This window comes from Danio aesculapii, chromosome 17 (genome assembly GCF_903798145.1).
Source record: "Danio aesculapii chromosome 17, fDanAes4.1, whole genome shotgun sequence".
Lineage (NCBI taxonomy): Eukaryota > Metazoa > Chordata > Actinopteri > Cypriniformes > Danionidae > Danio > Danio aesculapii.
Window position 1 is genome coordinate 24,553,625 of NC_079451.1, and position 20,939 is coordinate 24,574,563.

General features: G+C 36.9%; 1 protein-coding gene across 2 annotated transcripts in view; it reads right to left on the reverse strand.

Annotated features, from left to right (window-relative positions):
- The window catches only part of luzp1 (leucine zipper protein 1), a 70,084-nt gene that overhangs the window by 18,518 nt on the left and 30,627 nt on the right, over positions 1-20,939 (reverse strand). For both annotated transcript variants that reach the window (XM_056477686.1, XM_056477685.1), the window contains exon 2: positions 2,696-5,818. In XM_056477686.1, the coding sequence (XP_056333661.1) occupies positions 2,696-5,641 (2,946 nt within the window). In that variant the 5' untranslated portion in view covers positions 5,642-5,818. The remainder of the gene's footprint in view (positions 1-2,695; positions 5,819-20,939) is intronic.

Here is a 20,939-nt window from a genome sequence, read left to right on the forward strand (position 1 = left end):
ACTTTCCATGTTTTGTTTTGACTGCTGGGGGGACGCCAGACTCAAATTGGTTTAGCTGATGAGACAAAAACTGCCAGTTGACCTGACTAAAAACAAAGGCTTGACCCCTGACCTGTCCATCATTAGCTTTCATCACCCTTCTGACATGTATCAATATCTTACACTGAAATATTACTAGACAAATATGATAACTATGTGAAAAAAACATGCATATGCAGTTTGGAATATTGCATATAATAACTTATGCGCACAACTGAGTAGTATACATTTTCTATCCAATTTAAAAAATGTGCATAGACTAAGATGGAAAAATATTAACAAAAAAAAAAAAATCTAGCATGCACAAAAAAAACAAACAAAAAACATGTAGTTTTGTTTTAACAGACCACGTGATAACAAGAAGAGGCAGGATGGGATGGCATGGCATTAATGCAGTGGTTCTAAACCTTTTTATCACCGCAGACTGGTCAACACTAGACAATTTTGGTGGGGGGTTGGAGGTTTGTAGGTTGTTAGGCAAGGCGACGATGGCGAACTCTAGAAAAGATGAGATATATGAATGGCCCCTAAAAGGCCGCCATCATTTGCAACCTCCAGCAGTTGATCTTGTACAGACATGCTGGAATCACCTGATTTGTTGACAAATGGGCTGTGGATCTATCACTTGGCAGTTTGTGGATCCTTCACTGGGCCTTTTCACCTTAGCAAATAAACTTTTCCAAAGATGTCTGTTTCTTACTTATTTTGCTGCTTGAGGGTTAACCTTGGGCACTCAAATGACCGAGATGTAAGCAAGAGAATGTTGCCATTTTATCAAAATAAAAGACTTTAAAGATCGGTCAGATAAATAAAAGGGAAATAATGAAAGACTTCTTGTCCCGGCACCAATTGTACCAATTGGCCCAGTTGTTGAGGACGACTGCATTAATGGACAAACCAGTGGGGCGATCGCACTATAAAACACTGAAATTATGTTTTGGTCATTCTTATGATGGCAATCTCTTAGACGGAGTCCATCATCAAAGTGGTTCAGTATTATTATATTTCAGATCTATTTTGAGTGGTGTTTTGCACTGCTAAAAACACCACACATTCATTGTGGTTTGTCTTCATCTGGCACAAGTGATTTATTTTATTATTAAAAAAGGCCCTACTCTCCGACTGCAGCAAATTCCATTTTTCTCTTTGATATTTTGTGCCAGTTTATCAAGAAGTGAAGATTTTTCTCTCTGATTCATTGATAGAAACTGTGCTTTATTCACAAACATTTTATGTGATATTTCAGTTTTGTGCATAAATGTAACTAGCATCTTTGAATGGACACATAGCTTATGTCATACTTATATAACCTTTTACAGTTTAAGTCAAAATTATTATTAGCCCCCTTTGATTTTTTTCTTTTTTCTTTTTCAAATATTTCTCAAATGATGTTTAACAGAGCAAAGAGATTTTCACAGTATGTCTGATAATAATTTTTCTTCTGGAGAAAGTCTTATTTGTTTTATTTCGGCTAGAATAAAAGCAGTTTTTAATTTTTTTTAAAACCTTAAAATGGTCAAAATTATTAGCTCCTTTAAGCTATATTTGTTTTTTGATAGTCAACAGAACAAACCATCGTTATACAATAACTTGCCTAATTACCCTATCCTGCCTAGTTAACCTAATTAACCTAGTTAAGCCTTTAAATGTCACTTTAAGCTGTATAGAAGTGTCTTGAAAAATGATTAGAATTGAGTTAATAAAACTATTGTTTAGAAATGTGTTGAATAAAATCTTTTTAAAAATTAAACAGGGGAGCTAATAATTCTGACGTCAACTGTATATAATTTTTTTTACCATAAATACAATAACTGACCAAAAGTGAAAATACAAAAATGACAGCCATACAGTATTGCTTAATAGGTAATTTTATGAACATGCTCAAATGTATGTTGTTATTAATGTGTTTGATTATGCATGTGGATAACTGTACCATTTTAAAATGCTCAGAAATATTAATTTGTACCCTTATCCAGATATATAATAATCCAGATTATATTATTTTATATCCAGATACAATAGATACAACAATAGTTATTTATTATATACTTCAGTCATGTCACAAGCATACTTGTATTCAAATCAAAAACCCAAAACACAAAACCGGTCACAACAACTAGAAAGCACAATTTCCCGGCACAGATTCCATATCAAGAAAAACAGAGGAGAAAACAATCCCTCAAGGGCCTATTTTTCTCCTTTAGCAGATGGAGAATGATCTAAAAATAAATCATGCTTACGAAAGATCTGTCCCCTTCACCTTCTTCCAGATGCAGAGGATTAGATGAAAGACTTCCAAATCAAACAAAACTTTAAACAAATATGTTGAATTCCACGGCTAAAAAGTATTATTAATCAAGATGGTGGTAAACCAAATATGTGAACAGAATTAATGTGGAAAAACTAAAATAAAAAGAAACAAACAAGACTGGATCTAAATTATCAGATGATTTTCATAAACATATGTGCTGATTCCACATCAGTATTAGCAGGATATGTTACACTCATGTTTATATTTATCTTAAAATGTAACATTTCCCTTAGCAAATCCCTTATAGCTATAATAAGTAAGCCATATGTGCAAAATCAATACTGAATACCTGAAAATGTAATCTTCAATGTTTTAATCAAGCAACTGGTAAAAATCTGTACTCACCAGGGGTTGTTTACGGACTCTTGGTTGAAGTTGCTGGGCACTGACAGGCTCATGTGCAATAGCCCTCTCTGGTGAAGGGGTCTTCTTGTTTCTCCGTCCTGGCTCAGGAACAGATGATGCTGAATTGTTGATCCTACGCATGTATACCTCAGCTGGGCTTGGTTTATTTGCACAGTTAGCACCCATGCTAGAGTTTGATGGAGTGTCCAACACTGTAGTAGCCCTATATGCTCTCCAGGTGTTTGTAGACTCACTCTCATCCTCTGAGCCATCTTGCCTCGGTGCTTGAACAGATTCATCCACAGAAGCTGCTCCCCGGCTCTTCCAAGTGCTCCTCACTGTGATGTTTCTCATTTCTGACAAACTGTCATCATACGAGAGGTGGTTGTGAGGGTGGCTTCTCCAGCTGGTCACTGTTGTGCTGCTACTGCTGCTCTCAAACCCAGACTCAATGTCATTGTTGAAGTCTGAGGCATCAGAAGACTGGAGGCTGAAACTATTTTGAGACAGGAGGGTTGCCTCAAAGGGAGCAGTCTCAAGGTAACTGTGAGGTTCAGAGAAGTCGGTGTCAGTTTCACTTTGACGCAGAGTGAGCTCACTCTTAGGGATAGATATTTCATAAGGTATAGAGATGCTACCCCTGTGTTCACTGCTGGGGCCGATGACAATATTACTGGTGGAAGTGTGCCTTTCCTTGGAAGGGGGCTCACTTGATAAACTACTGCTGCGACTGCTTGTTCGAGATGAGCTGGGGTCATTGGGATAGAAAGTGATACTGCTGGTCATTTTGCTAGTCAATACTGGCTTAGTGGAGATCTTGGGTTTCCCACTGGTGGTCAAAGCCTCTGTGGTTCCCCCTGACATCACTTCCTTCCTGTCGATCTCAACAATGGCTTGCTTGATGACAGCTTTTGACTGGAGGGATTCACGGGGGCTGCATACCCTGCGGACCTCAATACCTGAGGAAGAATGCATAGTCTCCTGTGCTTCCTCTTCCTCTGTAAGAGGCCTCTGCTGCTCCTCACTGAAGGGGCTCTTTGAGGAAGCATCAGAGTAAGAATCTTGTAGTCGTGAGTATCTAGTGTACTTCGATGTTCTTCCACTTGTACTCGACACTAGTGGATCACTTTGTTCACCAACCGATTTCCTTGAGCCAGTAGATTCTGTTTCAGATGCTGAGGAGTGGCCATCAGATCCATGATCAGTCAGAAAAGATGGAGATACATGAGACCTATAAGCAGTATAGGATCCGTTTGCCTTTGAGAGACTCAACACTGCAGAAGTATCCTGATCTAAACTCTCAGGTTCAGCAAGTCCTTTTTCAGGTGAAGCAATGATAGTGGCTCTGGCTGAATTTAAATGTGTCGCATCAGAGTTGCTCGATTCATTATCACTTCCAGGGCACTTGGGCAACTTCTCCACTCGACTCTTCTTGCAATCACTGTCATTTTGCTTGACCGATGGCCTCCAAGACTTTTGGTCATTAGCAGCTGGAGGATAGCGACTAAGGACTGAAACTTTCTTGCTTTCGCTGAGAGCACATGATGAGGCACTTGCAATTTTTTCCTCTTTCTTACCATCTCTTGTCCCATTGTCAGAAGTGTTGGAAGCACCGGTCTTTTGACCTTTTCTAACATTATGTGCTGGACTAAGAGTCCTACGTACAGTCTTTGGGGAACTTTCTCTGGAGTGACAAAGATCTTTGTTCCTCAGCTTTGTTTCTCGCCTCTGTTGAGGAGATGAATCTCTGCTTTTGTACTTGGAGGTGACTTGTTCGGAAGCAGCAGGACTCCTATTTAGAAATTTAGGTTTCTCCTGTCTGAAGCCTCCCCGTACATTAAACTCCTCATTTTCTGCCTTGCCATTCTCCAGGACCTTTGTAGTGGTGGTAATTGCTGAGTTTCCATTACTTGTGCTGCAAACATTGAGCTCCATTCTCATCTGCTCAACTTGGTCATGGAGAGCTTGACTACGGTTCCTCTCCTGCTGGTACTTCTCTATGAGTTCAGCATTCTTGGATTCCATGTTCCTCAAGTCCTCCTCCACTAACTCCATCTGCTTCAAACGATTCTTCAGTCTTTCCACTTCCTGACTGAGGTCTTTAACCTTATTATCTTCCTGACCTTCTAAGCAATTTTTCTCATTCTCTGACTCATTTCTCAAATCAAGGTCATCTGAATGCTTCAAGTAGTCAAGACTCTTCTTCCTGGCCAGTTTGCATGTAAGGCCTGATGACAACTCATCCTCAATTCGAAGATCTCTAGAATCAGTTCGGCTGTGGTCTGTTGTGCCTACTTTATTTTTTTGACGTTCAAGCTTCTCAGTCAACCTGAGTATGATTTTGTCATCCTCTTTTTGCTTTTCCAGAAGCCTTTTGCGTTCGTTGATGAATGTCTGAGTGAGACTTTTTAGTTTCTCCATCTCTGCAGTGAGAGATTTCTCTGCCCTGTCTAGTCGACCTTCAGAGGCATCCACTTCCTTTACACGGGCCTTCAAAGCATCAAGCTCTGCTGCAAGCTTTTTAGTCAGGTTTTTCTCCTCATTAAGACTAAGGCACAACTGGGTACAGTCTGACTTGCTTTTGCCAAAAGCCTCTTCAAGTTTCTCAAGTTCAGTCATTCTGCGCTGAAGACGTTCAATCTCCACTTTAAAATCCTTAGTAAGTTTCTCCTCCTGATCTAATTTCTCCCTAACCTCACGACAAAGATCCTCTGCTTTCCTGACCTCCTCATCTTTACCTTCAATTTTGAGTAATCTCTTTCGCATTGTTTCCACATCTGTGAGCAATGAGGAATTACTCCCTTCAGCCTGAATGATTTTGTCCTGAATGTCAAGAAGTTCATCTTCAGCTTTCTGTAACTTGCCTTTGGCCTCTTCAAGTTCATCCAGACGCCGTCCTAAGCTCTGCAACTTGTGTCTCAGATGGCGATTTGTTGTGTCTGTCATTTTTCCCTTCTGATACTACTCTACTATGAGGTCTTTATGATTGTTTGATGGAGGGGTACACATTTGTATAGTGGAGTTTTCTAAGCAGCCTATGGACTTCAGGAATCAAAGACAAGTTTTAAGTCCACATGTCAGGAGCCAGGACTCCACTATCAGTGGTGAATGAGTTCTGTTGGCCTGCAAGACAAAAAAAGAAAGAAGCAAAGTTTGAGTGTCTATTGCAAAACAAATTTGTAATAGGCTAAATTAATTTTCCAGATTTCAATTTAACTGAATAACTTAAGGACAACTAGGTTTGTTTACACACCGCAACTTTATAGATAAGCACAAAAACAACCATTCATACTGTCTCTTTCCAAATTTCCACCCCCAAACTGGCCAGTTTTGTCTGAATATTAAAAATGTTCAAAGCTCACATAAACAAACCAATGGAAAAAATAGCCCACTAAGCTAAAGAAGACCTTGCAATAGGAAAAAGGACAGCCTTGTCACTGCTCAGAGCAATTTCATTATTGATTTCTTGCTGCACTTTTGCTGACATCAGCACAATGCAGAGACACTGGCATCTGTCCAAGCTCCTTTCTTCATGGCAACATCGTAACCACCACCCTTAATCACACCCTCAGGATGCTGTAGAAGATTTAGAATGTTTCATGCGGCAAAGACAGTTTTGGCCACAGCAACGTACACTATAAGTAGCTTACAGGACAGAGCTACTCAAATTAAAAATAAAAATGCTGCAGCCATTTTTACTTATACATTTGATGCTGAGCTGATGAGCTTCCATTCAAAATCTAACACATTCAAAATGACTCCAAGTCTAATTTTAAATATATTGACAGAAGTTGTGTTTAGTCCATAAAACCGCACTAAATATGGTAACATACAGTAACAGCAGGTCTAGAGGTTATTGAGCATTTTCTTCAATTTAATCTAAAGTGAATTTCAATATGACTGTTTAAATGGCAGGCCCACCAACATGGAGACGGGCACAAATGAATGAGCTGCTGTGTGTGGACTGCAGGAATTTTGTCATAATACTTTCATAATCCCATAATTTTATGGTGTGTGAGGCACAGGCAGCGGTACTTCGGGGTTTAGAAAGGAAACGAGTCATCCAGCAAATGTACCAGCCAAGCAGGAAGGAGATCCAGCACATCTAAGGCAGATTTCCATGACACATGACATTCATAATCACTCTGGCAAGATTTCTCAGAGAAGAGGCTTCTAAGGTCATATTAAACACACAATGATTCACAAACCCACAACAGAAAACTGACATTTGCGTGTCTATAACACCCATCAATAATGTTATGAGTAACAATTCATCAAAATGTGCAAATATATTGGCACAGTATGAATCATGGGCCTGATCAATCAATTTTTTTTCACATGACCTAAAACATATTTGAAGACCTTCATGTTTGCATAATGAAGCTCACTTCACAGGGAGTCCCCATTCCTGTGATGGCTAACTTTTATAAGGCACCTAAAGTATGGGTTGACTTTATGACTTAACCACTGGCATTTGACCTCATTTTAACCATATAATGAATGACCGCAAGGATGCTTAGATTCTAATAGAGAGCAAAATCTGTTTACAGACTACAAGTTTACAAGACATTATAAGATCCATAAAATCTTTTGTTAAAAAAAATAAATAAATCAATGAGAGAGGTGAACTTGATATATAAATACGAAAATTAGCCACAATAATGCAAGCAAAGGAAGTACTTCTTTCTCTAGCTTTTAAGCCTCTCGCACACACTTTCACTTTCTTCCTCAAGAGCACCACACATGCAATCATGCACCATATCATTAGTCCAAACCACGCTAAGCAATCCATTGGCCTTCTGAACATTCTGTTCCCGTGGAGGAAAGGGGGGAAAAAAGACCTTCCCCTGCACTTGACATCAGTTGGTCAGCCTAAAGTTCTTTATTTTTAAAAACATATCCCTTAATAATACCTTAACCCCAAAAATCATGCTAATCACAAACAATGAGAAACAGGTGGAATGCACATTTCACGAACATGGCTTCCAGACTGTTTTTATTTTGTTGTTTACCACAAGTGGATGTTTAAAGAAATAATGTCACAATTATGGATACTTTAACAATACACATGTACTAAAACACATTTTGTACTTTTGCGTAAAAATACGTACACACGATTCTGCTGTTTTAAGGCTGATTTTTACTCCACGCGTTCGCTAGTTAGCTTGAATGTGTATGGCAAATGTGACGTTATCGCAGTGTTTGTGGAGGTTTACTTTGGGTGCACGCGACATGCTTTCAGCTGGCACAAAAATTTTTGAGACTTGAGCAGTTGAGTTGAATATTAATCACTTTGAAGTTATTTTGGTACACCTGTACAGACATCTTTATGATCCGTCCATGCGTGATAATAGAGATAACCAGATGGCCAATAATTCTTGGCTAGAAATTGCAAGTTTTTGTTAAGTTTGTTAAAGCGAAAAAGAAAGGGCCGTGGCAAAAGTGGAGACTCAGGTGGTTTTAATACACAATTACAGAATATGTTTTTCCACCATTCTTGGGTTTTAAACTGATGTGCTTATTACAATTTTACATTTAAAAAAATTTAATAGCTACAAAACTAAAATGAATTAAATTATTTCTTTGATTACTGGAAAAGAATATTTGATATTACAAACAGAATATCTGTTTACAATTTACTAGGCTTAATTGGTGATAATGTCAGGAATGTTGGACTATTATTGCCTTTTTAGCACATAAGTAGAGGACACAAACTAAGCCAGACAGTAATGTGTGAATTGTGAAGTGGGCTAAATCTAAAAAAAATGCTGACAGTTTTTTTAGATTTAGCCCACTTCACAATTTTAGTGGTTTTATACAGTACAAACTGCATTTTCCATTTCCCTACTCAAACCATACCCCTTACAGGAGGGGTGTCCAAACTTGGTCAAGGAGGGCCAGTGTCCTGGAGAGTTTAGCTCCAACTCTAATCAAGCACACCTGAACCAGATAATCAAGCTCTTAAGCCGTGGTCACACTGCACTTTGACCCATAGACTTCTATACATATGCATGCAACTTCGGCAGTCCTCGTGCGACAAGCTTCGCATTTCGCTTCATTTGAAAAGTTCAAGCTTGGTGAACTCTGACCTGTGAAATCCCATCATGTGATTGCGCGAGACCAATACAAGATCAAAACGTGACCTCTCTGTAAAGAAATTTTAAATATGGAGCAATCGCTTGCTTCAAATTTGTTTTTATCCTGCCCTTTTTCGCAACGTAGTACGACAGAATTTGCAGACATAAACTCTATAATAATAAGTAGAACTGTTCGAGACATAAACAAAAGCAAGTGATGCATCAAAGTTTGATAATCACTTTATAATCATTAAAATAATTTATAAAAATAATTAGTTAAAAAAATCTTGAATGATATTAATATGACGTAGTTCCAAAAACATCATACCTCTATGTTTATTTGTCTGATTTTACGGTAGATTTCTAATGACTGCCTCCTTCTCCATCTTAACAGCGAATTCGCCAAGTATAAAAGCCTCATCCATTTTACGAGGTGTGCGCGCACTCAGCGAAGGTCTGTGACATGGCACCAGGCGAAAGTATAAATCAGCCTTTATGCACACCAGACCAATAATTGACGCAAATAGTCTTGAATTCCACCACTCTTGTTTTGGTTGTATTCATGTATGCTTGGACTGAACACTATTGTCCTTTTGTAGTTTACAACAAGATAAAGGCATTGTCTTCAAAAACTTGATAACATTTTTCAAAGACTTGCATTTTTAGGCCATTGTTGTGTTAATAAACATCCAACACGCATTTTATTTGATTTGTGACCTAGTGTCTGTCTATTGCCAGACAATGCATCACATATATGCATCAAGTAACATTTTTCCTGTTTATGGCAAGAAATGCCTAATACACAAGACAAACTGATCACATCTGGTTGCTTTGGTGCTGCCAATCAGTTTAATGTGTCAACATTCATTCCGACCATTGCTGATCTAGCATTGATTGAATGATGTCAATATTACACAGTTCAAATGGCAAGAAAGCTCACTGAATTAAAATAAGAGAGGGAGCGAGGGAGAGATGATGATGAGAGTGTGTGTTTGGCCTGCTCTGAACTTGTGCAGTTCTGGCAGAAACTGGCAAGCCACAAAATAGTGGCAACCTGAAGCTTGAAGCAGCAATTTTTTACATTTTTCCATGAAAGCAAAAACCAGCCTATAATGTTCAGTTTGTTGTTTCCTGTGCAGTCATGTCATTTTCTTCTCCCTCTCTTCACCGCGTTTGGAAAACTGGAAAAGTTAGGACAGGAAGTCTGATGTTTTAGTGGGGCTGTACGTCGTCTGAACGGCTGAGCAGACAGCAGGGCTACAAAAAGACTCTGGTGAGAAAAGAACAGCCTAGTGTTTAAAATAAAGACATGCTGGATTCAGATTTGTTTAGACTTTCACAAGAGTTTAACATTTAAAAGAGAGCTCAGTGCTCATTTAAGTACCATAAGACAAAGGGAAAACACAAATCACTATACAAGCAAACAAACCACTCAACATGCAAACCTAAAGACAGTTTTGTTTATGCAAAACAGCTTCATAATGGCAAGTAAATGCCAAGATGTGACATTCATCTTTAGACTAAAGAGGAAAAAGTTTACCCCAGTATACTGAATATAAATACACGGTCAGCCCAACAAGTATTTGGACAGTTACAACATGCTTGAAAAATAAATATCAGAATGTTATTGCTGTAAATAAAATCATGTCAAAGTGGAATTGGAAAACAAGGGATGCCAGAGCTTTTCTCAGAATTAACTTTAAACATTCTTTGTTACTAGTATCTACAAGCTCCTAACAATAACTTTGTTTTTTTTAGTTGGTTTTACCAACTATTAGATGTTTTGACAACCTGAAAGACCAAATGATCTTTTAATATCTGTTTCATAACTTTGTATCAAACTTATTAGAACACACACACATTTGCTTTCCATTGTTTTTAAACCGTGCAAACTGTGTTTTCCATTTCCCTACCCAAACCCGACCCCTTACAACAGGGGTGTCCAAACTTGATCCTGGACGGCCGGTGTCCAGAAGAGTTTAGCTCCAACCCTAATCAAACACACCTGAACCAGATAATCAAGCTCTTACCAGATATACTAGAAACTTCCTGGCAGGTGTGTTAAAGCGGAGTTGGAGCTGAACTCAGCAGGACGTCGGCCCTCCAGGACCAAGTTTGGACATCCCTGCCTTATAGGAAACAATGTGCAACTTTCCTTTCTGAAAAAAAAAAAAAACTCATCCTGTATGATTTACGAGTCTTTTGAAAAAAAATGGGGACAACAATGTTCTCATAAGCAGTGTCCTCATAACTCACCATCTACTTGTAATACCTGTGCCATACCCATGTTGTTATACACATTTGCATTTGCAAGTGACATTTTCCAGTTACACCTAGTTAAAAAACATCTGAACTTTTTCGAATGTTGCGAGCGCACAATAATTCATGCAAGTAGAACTAACCAATTTGCTTCACACTTTGTATGAAATATACACATTTCAGTAATAATGGTAGACTGATAACCTCAGACAAACACAAAACATCCGAACACTGCAGTGCTTTTTACTTTTCTCCATAAACTTGCATAAGAGCTGCAGCAATGGTTCATCCATTTGTCACCCTTTGAGAAAATGCTTGATGGTTGCCTCGTTACGAGAGACGGCATAGAAAATGGTGAAGGAAACCACGCGCTAGCGCTTGTCACTTCAGGTCAGAATAAAAACACATGCAAAATGCGTGCCGTATAGCAGCAGTGAGGACATTGTAAATAAAAAAGGATGTAAGGCTGCCACCAGAGTAGCTTTTCGGTTTCTCTTCCTGTGCATCCTAGCCACAAGCACCCCACCTGAAATATTGTTTAGCATAGGGGGTAATATAGTCATTCAACTTCACAATTTGTAATGTTGTAATATGTATTTAAATAATGATGGTTAGTTTCTTTACTTGAAACCTCAGATTTGATGATCATAATTTGTTTTTTGTTTACAGAGTTTGAGGTTTACTGTATTATTATTATTGACACCTTACAGATGTTGATCTACCTTTACCACTCCACACACTCTGTAACATTTTATTTATCAAGTTTAAGAGTCTCTTTATCACTTATGTTTATTTTATTATAAAGAGATCAAATATTTGCTTAAATATTTTAGTTTTTGACTATTAAAACTATTTGCCTTAGTAATGTTGGTAAATGAAAATAAAGCGGTTAAATAACAAAAAAATCCTAATATTCCTAAATGGACTGTTAAAAAATATTTAATAATTATCGATATCGAATAATATGAAACATGATATCGTGATAACTTTTTTTGCAATATCGCCCAGCCCTATTCTTTATCCTCATCCCAACCTAACCCTACCCTCAAACCTCAAAACAAAAAACATTTTCCAGGTTTAAAATGTTAAAATGGTTAATTCTGTGTGATTTTTTGAGCCATTTTTCTCATAAGGAACAAAAATAAATCTCCACAAAGTCAAACAATACGGGTGTTGCTATACTTGTGTGCACAATGCGATTAATACTAGGACCACACACACCAATTTGTAAGACGTTATGAATGAGCCAAGGGTTTTCTTTAGCATGTTTGCATTAACCTACATGGATTCCTTCTGCACTGTATGCATGGAAGTGTTTGTCTGAACTGGTGTAAGAGTCTTTGCGGTATCACTAAATTAGCAGCAGTGATGAGGGAATACATAAGCAAATACATGCTCTCCTTAATGTCCTGTCAATGCCAATAACATGCATTTAACAACACACTCCAAGAGATGTTATGTACTCCAATATTTTGAGGTTTATTCTACCGCAAGCAAACATTTTTGCATTCATTTTGATTTAGTAAAGAGACAAATCCACCCCACAGGTCACTTACCCTGGCAGACACAAAGAATGCACAACTCCAGAACCATTTCAACCCAACATATGCACTTAACAAACAAGGAAAGCTGGAGAGATCAGCCACACATGTTTGTTATAAACACAGGTACTTGAGCGGAATTTATGCTGTTATTTGAGTTTCTGTGGAGATTTCGAGTGAAGCCTAAACTCTCACTGTGTGTGTGCGTGCAATTGAGTTTTGATTATGTGTGCATTTCTGAGAATACCAGTTTAGGGCTCTATAAAGCAGAGATTCAAAATTTCACAGGCGTATCTGTAGTGCTGCATGCTGTGTCAGTGTATTTCAAGATTCTAAGCTTAACGGCTAAGCATTTGTCTTCAGGATCAGCACATTGAACACAGCAGACGCATTACTGAAAATGGTGCATAATTGCCGTTTACACATCCAAAGGGCTTTATTAAACATTTTGGTGCCATATAACAGCTGTGCTAGAAAGTCTGTCTGTTTGAAAACCATTATGACATCAGGGAGAGATAAATTGTTTCTCATTATTAGTTTTGGCTGTAAGAACAGGAAAGAAACTGAATGAAACAATATCTGTTATATTGTTACCAAAGGTGGTTTTTAACTGGTGGGTCATGACCTAAAAATAGGGCTGTGGATAGGACTATTTGCTAATAATTTTACCATAGATTTGTGCATAGGTAAATATACTAAAACCAGCTTATCAGGGAGTAAAATGCTTTCCATATTTTTTTAAGGTAAGTTAATGGGATAGACATTTTGAAAAACTTATCTATGTAATATAATAATTAATACTTAATTTTACATACTAAATTAGTATGTAAACATTAGTATGTTTACATACTAAATTAATAATTGATATTTTAACAACAATGAATATTATAAGCATTCTAATACATTAAAATTAACAACAAAATCTGGAACCTGAAGCATAAACTGTCAAGAAAGACGGTCATAAATCTGTTGAACTGAACTGTAATGTTACACTGATCCAATGTCTTTCACACGCACTTGGGGACTTTCTGCTATCCAAAATATTTAATGAATGGAAAAAATTAGACTGATGATTAAATCATTCAGTGGATTGGAAATGTGTGCAATTCACTGTGATCAGCAAACAAGTTTAACAATGATGTAAGGGTTAAAGGTGTGTCTGTGATAAAGCAGGGCTCGAAAGGACATGAACTGTCAAAGCTGACCTTATCATTAAAGTCACTAAACTGAACACAAAAATATGTATTAATTTGATCAATTTAAAATTATGATTTTATCAGCTAAAAAAAACAACAAAAAAAATACAATCTGTCAATAAAAAATTAAACATTTAAGATTAGGGCTGGGCGATTAATAATCAATCAAATTTTTCCTAGGTGCATTTTTTTTTATTACTTTCCTTACCGAGTCTTGTGTCATGTGACCCCACAGAACTGATAAACGTTCAGCATTTTGCAGCCAGATCTGATCTCTATGGCGTTATTTCAATGACAAATGTCGTGAGCGCAGTATTACACGTTGAGCACGCATTCATGTAATACGAGTGTGTGAATCTATAAGAATTTAGACAATGTGTGTTTTAATTTCAGTTGCTGAACGTTGATGTTCAATAAATAATCATAGATAATAGATGTGTATTATAGTGTGTATTTTCTACTGTTATTTTAAAATCAAGTAATGCACCCTTCATTCAAAAATCTCTCACTTGTAATATTTGAGCAGTGGACTACGAGGCCAAAAAATAAATGAAATAATTGTTCATTAATAATAATTGAGTTAAAATGTTCAACTAATCAAGATTTTGATTTAAGACCAAATCGCCCAGCCCTATTCAAAATTCTATTCAAAGCCCTATTCCATTTTTTCATCAGTTTGACACTGTTCACAAGAGCACAAAATAAAATAAAAATAATTTGGCTGATAACATAACCATCAATATCGTGAGTGCAATAAATCAATAAATTAAATCATACATTTAACATTTTTTACACTTCATACGTTGTACATGTACACATGATGAATTTTTTACACTTCTGCATTAATCAATTGCTGTTCAGAAGAGCACCACAACATCCATTGTTTTAATGCAACTGCAGACTCTCGCTGACATACAGTTGAATTATTAGCCCCCTTTGATTTTTTTTTTCTTTTTAAATATTTGTCAAATTATGTTAACAGAGCAACAACATTTTCATAATATGTCTGATAATATATTTTTCTTCTAGAAAAAGTCTTATTTGTTTTATTTTGGCAAGAATAAAAACAGTTTTTAATTTTTTAAAATCCATTTTAAGGTCAAAATTATTGGCCCTTATTTTGTTTTGATAGTCTACAGAACAAACCATCATTATACAATAATTCCCTAATTACCCTAACCTGCCTAGTTAACCTAATTAGCCTAGTTAAACCTTTAAATGTCACCTTAAGCTGTATAGAAGTGTCTTGAAAAATATCTAGTACAATATTATTACTGTCATCATGGCAAAGATAAAAGAAATCAGTTATTAGAAATGAGTTATTACAACTATTATGTTTAGAAATGTGTTGAAAAAAATCTTCTCTCCGTTAAACAGAAACTGGGGAAAAAAATAAACAAAACTGGGGCTAAAAATTCAGGGGGGCTAACTTCAACTGTATATGTATATTTATGATTGATATTAGTTTTTTTTAACCAGACAATAATTATTCTATCCAGTGAGGACGCAAACATTTTATCTAATTTGATCATAAAATGTAACCTTGGTGACCACAAGTGACCTCTAACAAAACCATTAACAAAATCCTTAAACTTCTAAATGATAGTTCATAACCATTGTGCTTTTGTAGATTATTCATAGTTCCTATATCCTGTGTTTCTTGGGCTGAATTGCAATTCAAATTCTACATGTGATGAATATATTGCAAAAAGCATGACACTGGATAAAGCACTTTCCTTGCAGCATCTCTCTTTGTATCCTTCTAAATACTTCGGTTATTCTCAAACTACTTTGCATATAAACAGAATTGCATCATTCCATATCATTTCTAAAAGCAACACATCAATATAGAGTATAAACTCGATATACTGCCTAGCCCTGTTCCCGGTCTCACTCTGGGTGGGTGACACAGAAATCAAGCATCTGCTCTGTTTAGGTGACCTGCTTTTGCTGCTTGGGGATTACAGCACAGCCGGATATAAAACTGCATACAAACCTAAATAAACCTAGAACTAGCTTCAAAACACATCTAGATCTCATCTGGGGTCTGAGGTTTCTTTTTTGTTTTTTTAATGAGATCCACTAAAAAGTATTACCCTAAAAGGCTAAAACAATTATGCCATAAAAGTAAGGCATATCAAGTTTGATGCCATGCATAAAAGCACATTGTATGAGCTTGTTTTTGAACAAGGTACAAGATCATGTTATGCCAATAATGCAAAACAAAACAACCCTGAGACACTTCAGCATTCCTGAGTCAAAGGTAAATGTTTATCGTCCACAGAAAAAAAAAAAAAGTTTTCACAAATTGTTGATGATACTGGTGATGTGTGTCTTTATTATCTTGATGGTTATGTTCGTGTTTACAGTCTTATTACACTAATAACTGACTCATCTTCAGTGACACTCTGGAAGGATGCATTCCTGGTAATCATCTGAATGTTTTAGTCTCTCTTGAATTTTGATATTCAGATAACCCAAGTGTAAAATCAGTTCACATGTTCACAATGTGTTTGAGAGGAGGAAATGGTTTGTTAGTGCGTCTACAGTTCCAGAGTCCATCTGAAGTCTTTGTGAGCGACTTCCTTTAAAAAACCGGCGCCACTTTTCCTTCCCTCTACATCTGTGATGAAGTATTGGAGTTCAAGCTCTGGTGTGTCTGTCTTTTTTATCGTTACACATTTCACCATTTCTACTCTTCTTTCTCAAATCAGTGAAGTGGCTTTCTGTCATCAGTCATCATCAACCTGCTGTGGCATAACCATCGACTGACTCATGACTTTAATTAAGGCTAGACAATTAAAACAGGATTTGATTTGTGAAATTTTGTAATTAATTCTGTCAAAACAAGAAGAAATATGTCCATGGGTGTAAGTTTACTTAGCATTACTTTAGAGCAACTTGGTCTCCAGACGTTTGAAAAATGTGACAAACCCATACATTCTCATTTTCTGAAATGTAGACTTGAATCCAGAAGTACTGAGGAAAAGGTTTTTCTAATTGATATATTATTCTCACCAATATTTTTGAAGCTAACAATAAAAACAGTACTTGTACTGTTTAAAAGTTTTCTGATTTAATATAATCAATTTTGTTATTTATTAATATGATGTTAAAACTACATTTTCAGCATCATTACATTCAGTGTCATGTGATCCATCAGAAATCATTTGAATATGATCATATCTGATTTCTTTCTCAAGAAAAATGTCTCAAGAAAAAAATACCGGCAGCTAGCTTTCTGTAACTCTCACATGGTCGCCCACTGAAGCTAAGCAGGGTTGCGCCCCATCATAAACTTGATGTGAGACCACATGTGAAAGCCAGGTTACTGCTGGAAGTGGTGTTAGTGAGGGCAGTTGGGCGCTCAACCTGCGGTCTGTGTGGGTCCTAATGCCCCAGTATATTGATGGGGACTCTATACTGCTTATGCAGAGTTCAGACTGCATGATTTTAAAAGTAGTTGTGCCACAGGTGTTTTCACATTGCATGACTATTTGGGCTTGCATTTTGTCGCTGCTTTGTTTACACTGCAAGATGGATCGGCGACAGGGGGTTTTACACTGCATGACTTTATAATAAGAAGAATCGCAGACAACTATGTTCAAACTACGTCTCACAACCAAAAAACACATAGTATATCCTTTGTTATTAACTACATAACGAGAAAGAAGCCTTTAATGGAGTAGAAAATGTACATATTTGCTTATCTGGGTTTGAGGGAATTAGCAATTTCTCCTCAACTTTTTATTTTTTGACCCGGTTATGATATTGCTCTCATGGCACGTCAAACAGACACAGTGCTCCTGCCAATTTTACAATAGTTTTTCCTCCAATTCTTGCGTCCAAATAAACTGAAAATGAGAACTTTTAAACTTCTCCCCCAACCTCCCGCTGGCCTGCAGGTACTCTCTCAATGGCTGTAGGTGATCGCTGATGTTATTTTCAGTCAAAACTCATTTCACACGGCAGGAATTGAATCGCCGACAGCTCCAGATATTTAGCATGCCAAATATCTCACGGGCATCAGCGACTCATCAGCGATTATCTCAGACCGCGTCTTTGATAGTTCACATTGTGTGATTGTTACTCACGTGAATGAGCACCGATTTGTCTGTGATTTCAGGCATTTGTCGGCGATTTCTCAAAACCTGTTGGCGAGTCAAAAAAAAAAATCGGGGTTAAAATCACGCAGTCTGAACTCAGCATTAGTGAGCACTGTCTTTCGTTAAACCGATGTCCTGACTCTCTGCGGTCGTTAAAAATCCCAGGATGTCCTTCGAAAATAAATAGGGGTTTAACCCTGGCATCCTGGCCAAATTTGCCACTCCAAACCATCCCTATATAACAATCAGCTGGCGTGTGGTGTGCGGTCAGGCGCAATATGGCTGCCATCGTGTCATCTAGGTGGATGCTGCACACTTGTGGTGGATGAGAAGATTTCCCCCAATGTGTAAAGTGCTTTGAATGTCTAAAAAAGCGCTATATAAATGTAAGGACATTATGATTATTATTTTTAAGAAAAATGTCTATTATTATTAATATTATTATTATTATTAGTGAAACATTTATTTATTTATTTATTTATTTATCATTTATTTATTGCTACATCAGCAACTTCTGGCTATTTCATGGCAAAATGGATATAATTATTAATGAAAAAAAGTTTCTGCTAAGTATTTTTTAAAGAAACTACTTATTTTTTCTTCAGTTTTCATCAAATATCAGTTTTTACATGAAATACAAATTAGGCCTGTCTCACGATCATGAATTTTGTGTTGATTAGTTTTCATGCAAATAATTGCAACTAACAATTGCAATTATTTAATTTATTGTTCTTGTTTCATTTAAAGTTTAAGCTTTATGTATTTCTATTTGGCAACATTTAGATAATATTAATAAAATTTACAATGCAATTAAATACTTTTAATTTACTTATTGAACAAAAATGACAATAATCAGGATATTATTGCAACAAGCCTAATAGTGAAAAATATTATTAATGTCCTTGCAGACCAAAAGCATGAATAAACAATATAGAACCTAAATATTTATGTAATATGTTTTACAAAATATTTATTTATTTATTTAGATTTCCACAACAACATATATTTGATGCGTGTACTCATTTAGACAACCACACAAGAATTTTGCTCTCCCTCATATTTACTCGAGTAAACAGTTTGTAAGATGCTAGCCAAGGTAAACAGATCTGCCATAGATACACACACATGCACACACAGACTTGTGATGCATTGTTGTAGGTCTTGCTACTTTTTGCTGTATCATATTTTAATTTGTTTTCAATAATACACAAGAGAGATGAGGTAAACCTAAAGAAAACCACACCATCGTCATATAAAAGTATAGCTCAACTACAGTTCATGCAGACTTCACATCTAAACATTTCTTCTCTAATAACTACTGACCTCTGCCTGAGTGCTTTCATCAATCAACAATCACCAATGATATCAACAGAAGACTACAACAAACCAATCAGAATAGAGTGCTCCAGTGAATTCGTATCATTTCACAAGAAACCAAAAATCTCTCGACCAAAAAGACTATCTGGATACAAACTGAAGTCCAAAAGCAGCTAATGGATGTGCAGATAGGAAAAAGAAACAAGCTTAGAAAGCTAACGACAAGTGAGCTGATTGGAACAAAAACCAGCCTATCAGGAACAACAACTAGAATAACATTCTGTAAACTACACAAGCTCTAAAGCAAAGTTAAAAACATTTTAGAAGGAAACCTACCGGACCACAAACAGTCATCAACTCTAGTATGCACTCAAAAGCACGGCACGATACATATCCAAAGCTTGTTTTGCCCTCTTTCTCTCATGCTGTACAGGAGCCCATTTCCTGTGAGTGATTAGAAGCGGGGAGCTCACGGTCCAGAGAATTTTCTCTCTTTGTTGTTGTTGTTTTGTCTGCGAGCGAAGGGGAAGGAATGCCCGAATTAAACACGTGGAATTCGGGACGCCCAAAGAGGTACGAAGTTCAAAAGATGGCACGAACAAACAGAGTGTGTGTGCGTGAGAGAGAGCGAAGGAGAGAGAAAGAAAGAGTTAAGGGGGGAGGGAAAACTGAGTAGATGGGTGATTAAAGAGAAGAAAAGAAAAACCTTGTAACATCTTTGGAATCCGTTTTTATTGTCTACTAACACATTATGCTGGCAGCTGAGCGCTTTGTATTCATGTTCGTATTTTCTGACAGGCAGGAATGTTAAATAAAACGCCTGAGTCTGACCTGAAGAACGTGTTCTCGAATGCGGTATTGCTTGTGCACGCACACACACACAGAGCCTGTGCAGCATGCAAAACACTCACACCCACCACCCAAGGAATTAACCTGAGTGTGATTTTAAATGACAAGCCGCTTTCACAACTGGATGAGTGATTGCAGAAGACTAATGAAGGTGAAGAACAAAACAAAAACAAAACAAATGTGTTTGGGTCATGGCAAGACACTCATTTTGAATGGGGAAATAAGGAAATAGGGAAAAACACAAGGTGGATACAACTTCCTGATATGACAATGAAGAAAAAAGCCTACCTGACAAAAGTCTTGTTGTCTATCCAAGTTTTAGGAACAACAAATAACAACAACTTCATATTAATCATTTGGTATCAGAAGTGGCTTATATGAAAGGCAAAGACCTCTAGATGACACTTATTTTACCAAAATAAAAGATGATCATGCCTTGATTTTTAATTATTTAATTAGGACAGTAAGGTCTGACTTTGCTTAGACAAAAGTCTTGTCACTTAACAGAAATAATGTACAGTGTAGAATATAAAGTCGTGGTGCAGTGGAAAAATAATTAATATTGTGGATGACTCCCTTGAGCTTGGACGACTGCATCCATACATCTCTGCAATGACTCAAATTACTTATTAATAAAGTCATCTGGAATGGCAAAGAAAGCGTTCTTGCAGGACTCTCAGAGTTCATCAAGATTCTTTTGATTCATTTTCAATGCCTCCTCCATTTAACACAAGACATGCTTAATAATGTTCATGTCTGGTGACTGGGCTGGCCAATCTTGGAGCACCTTGACCTTCATTGCTTTCAGGAACTTTGATATGGAGGCTGAAGTATGAGGAGGTGCGCTATCCTGCTGAAGAATTTGCCTTCTACTGTTTTTTGTAATGTAATGGGCAGCA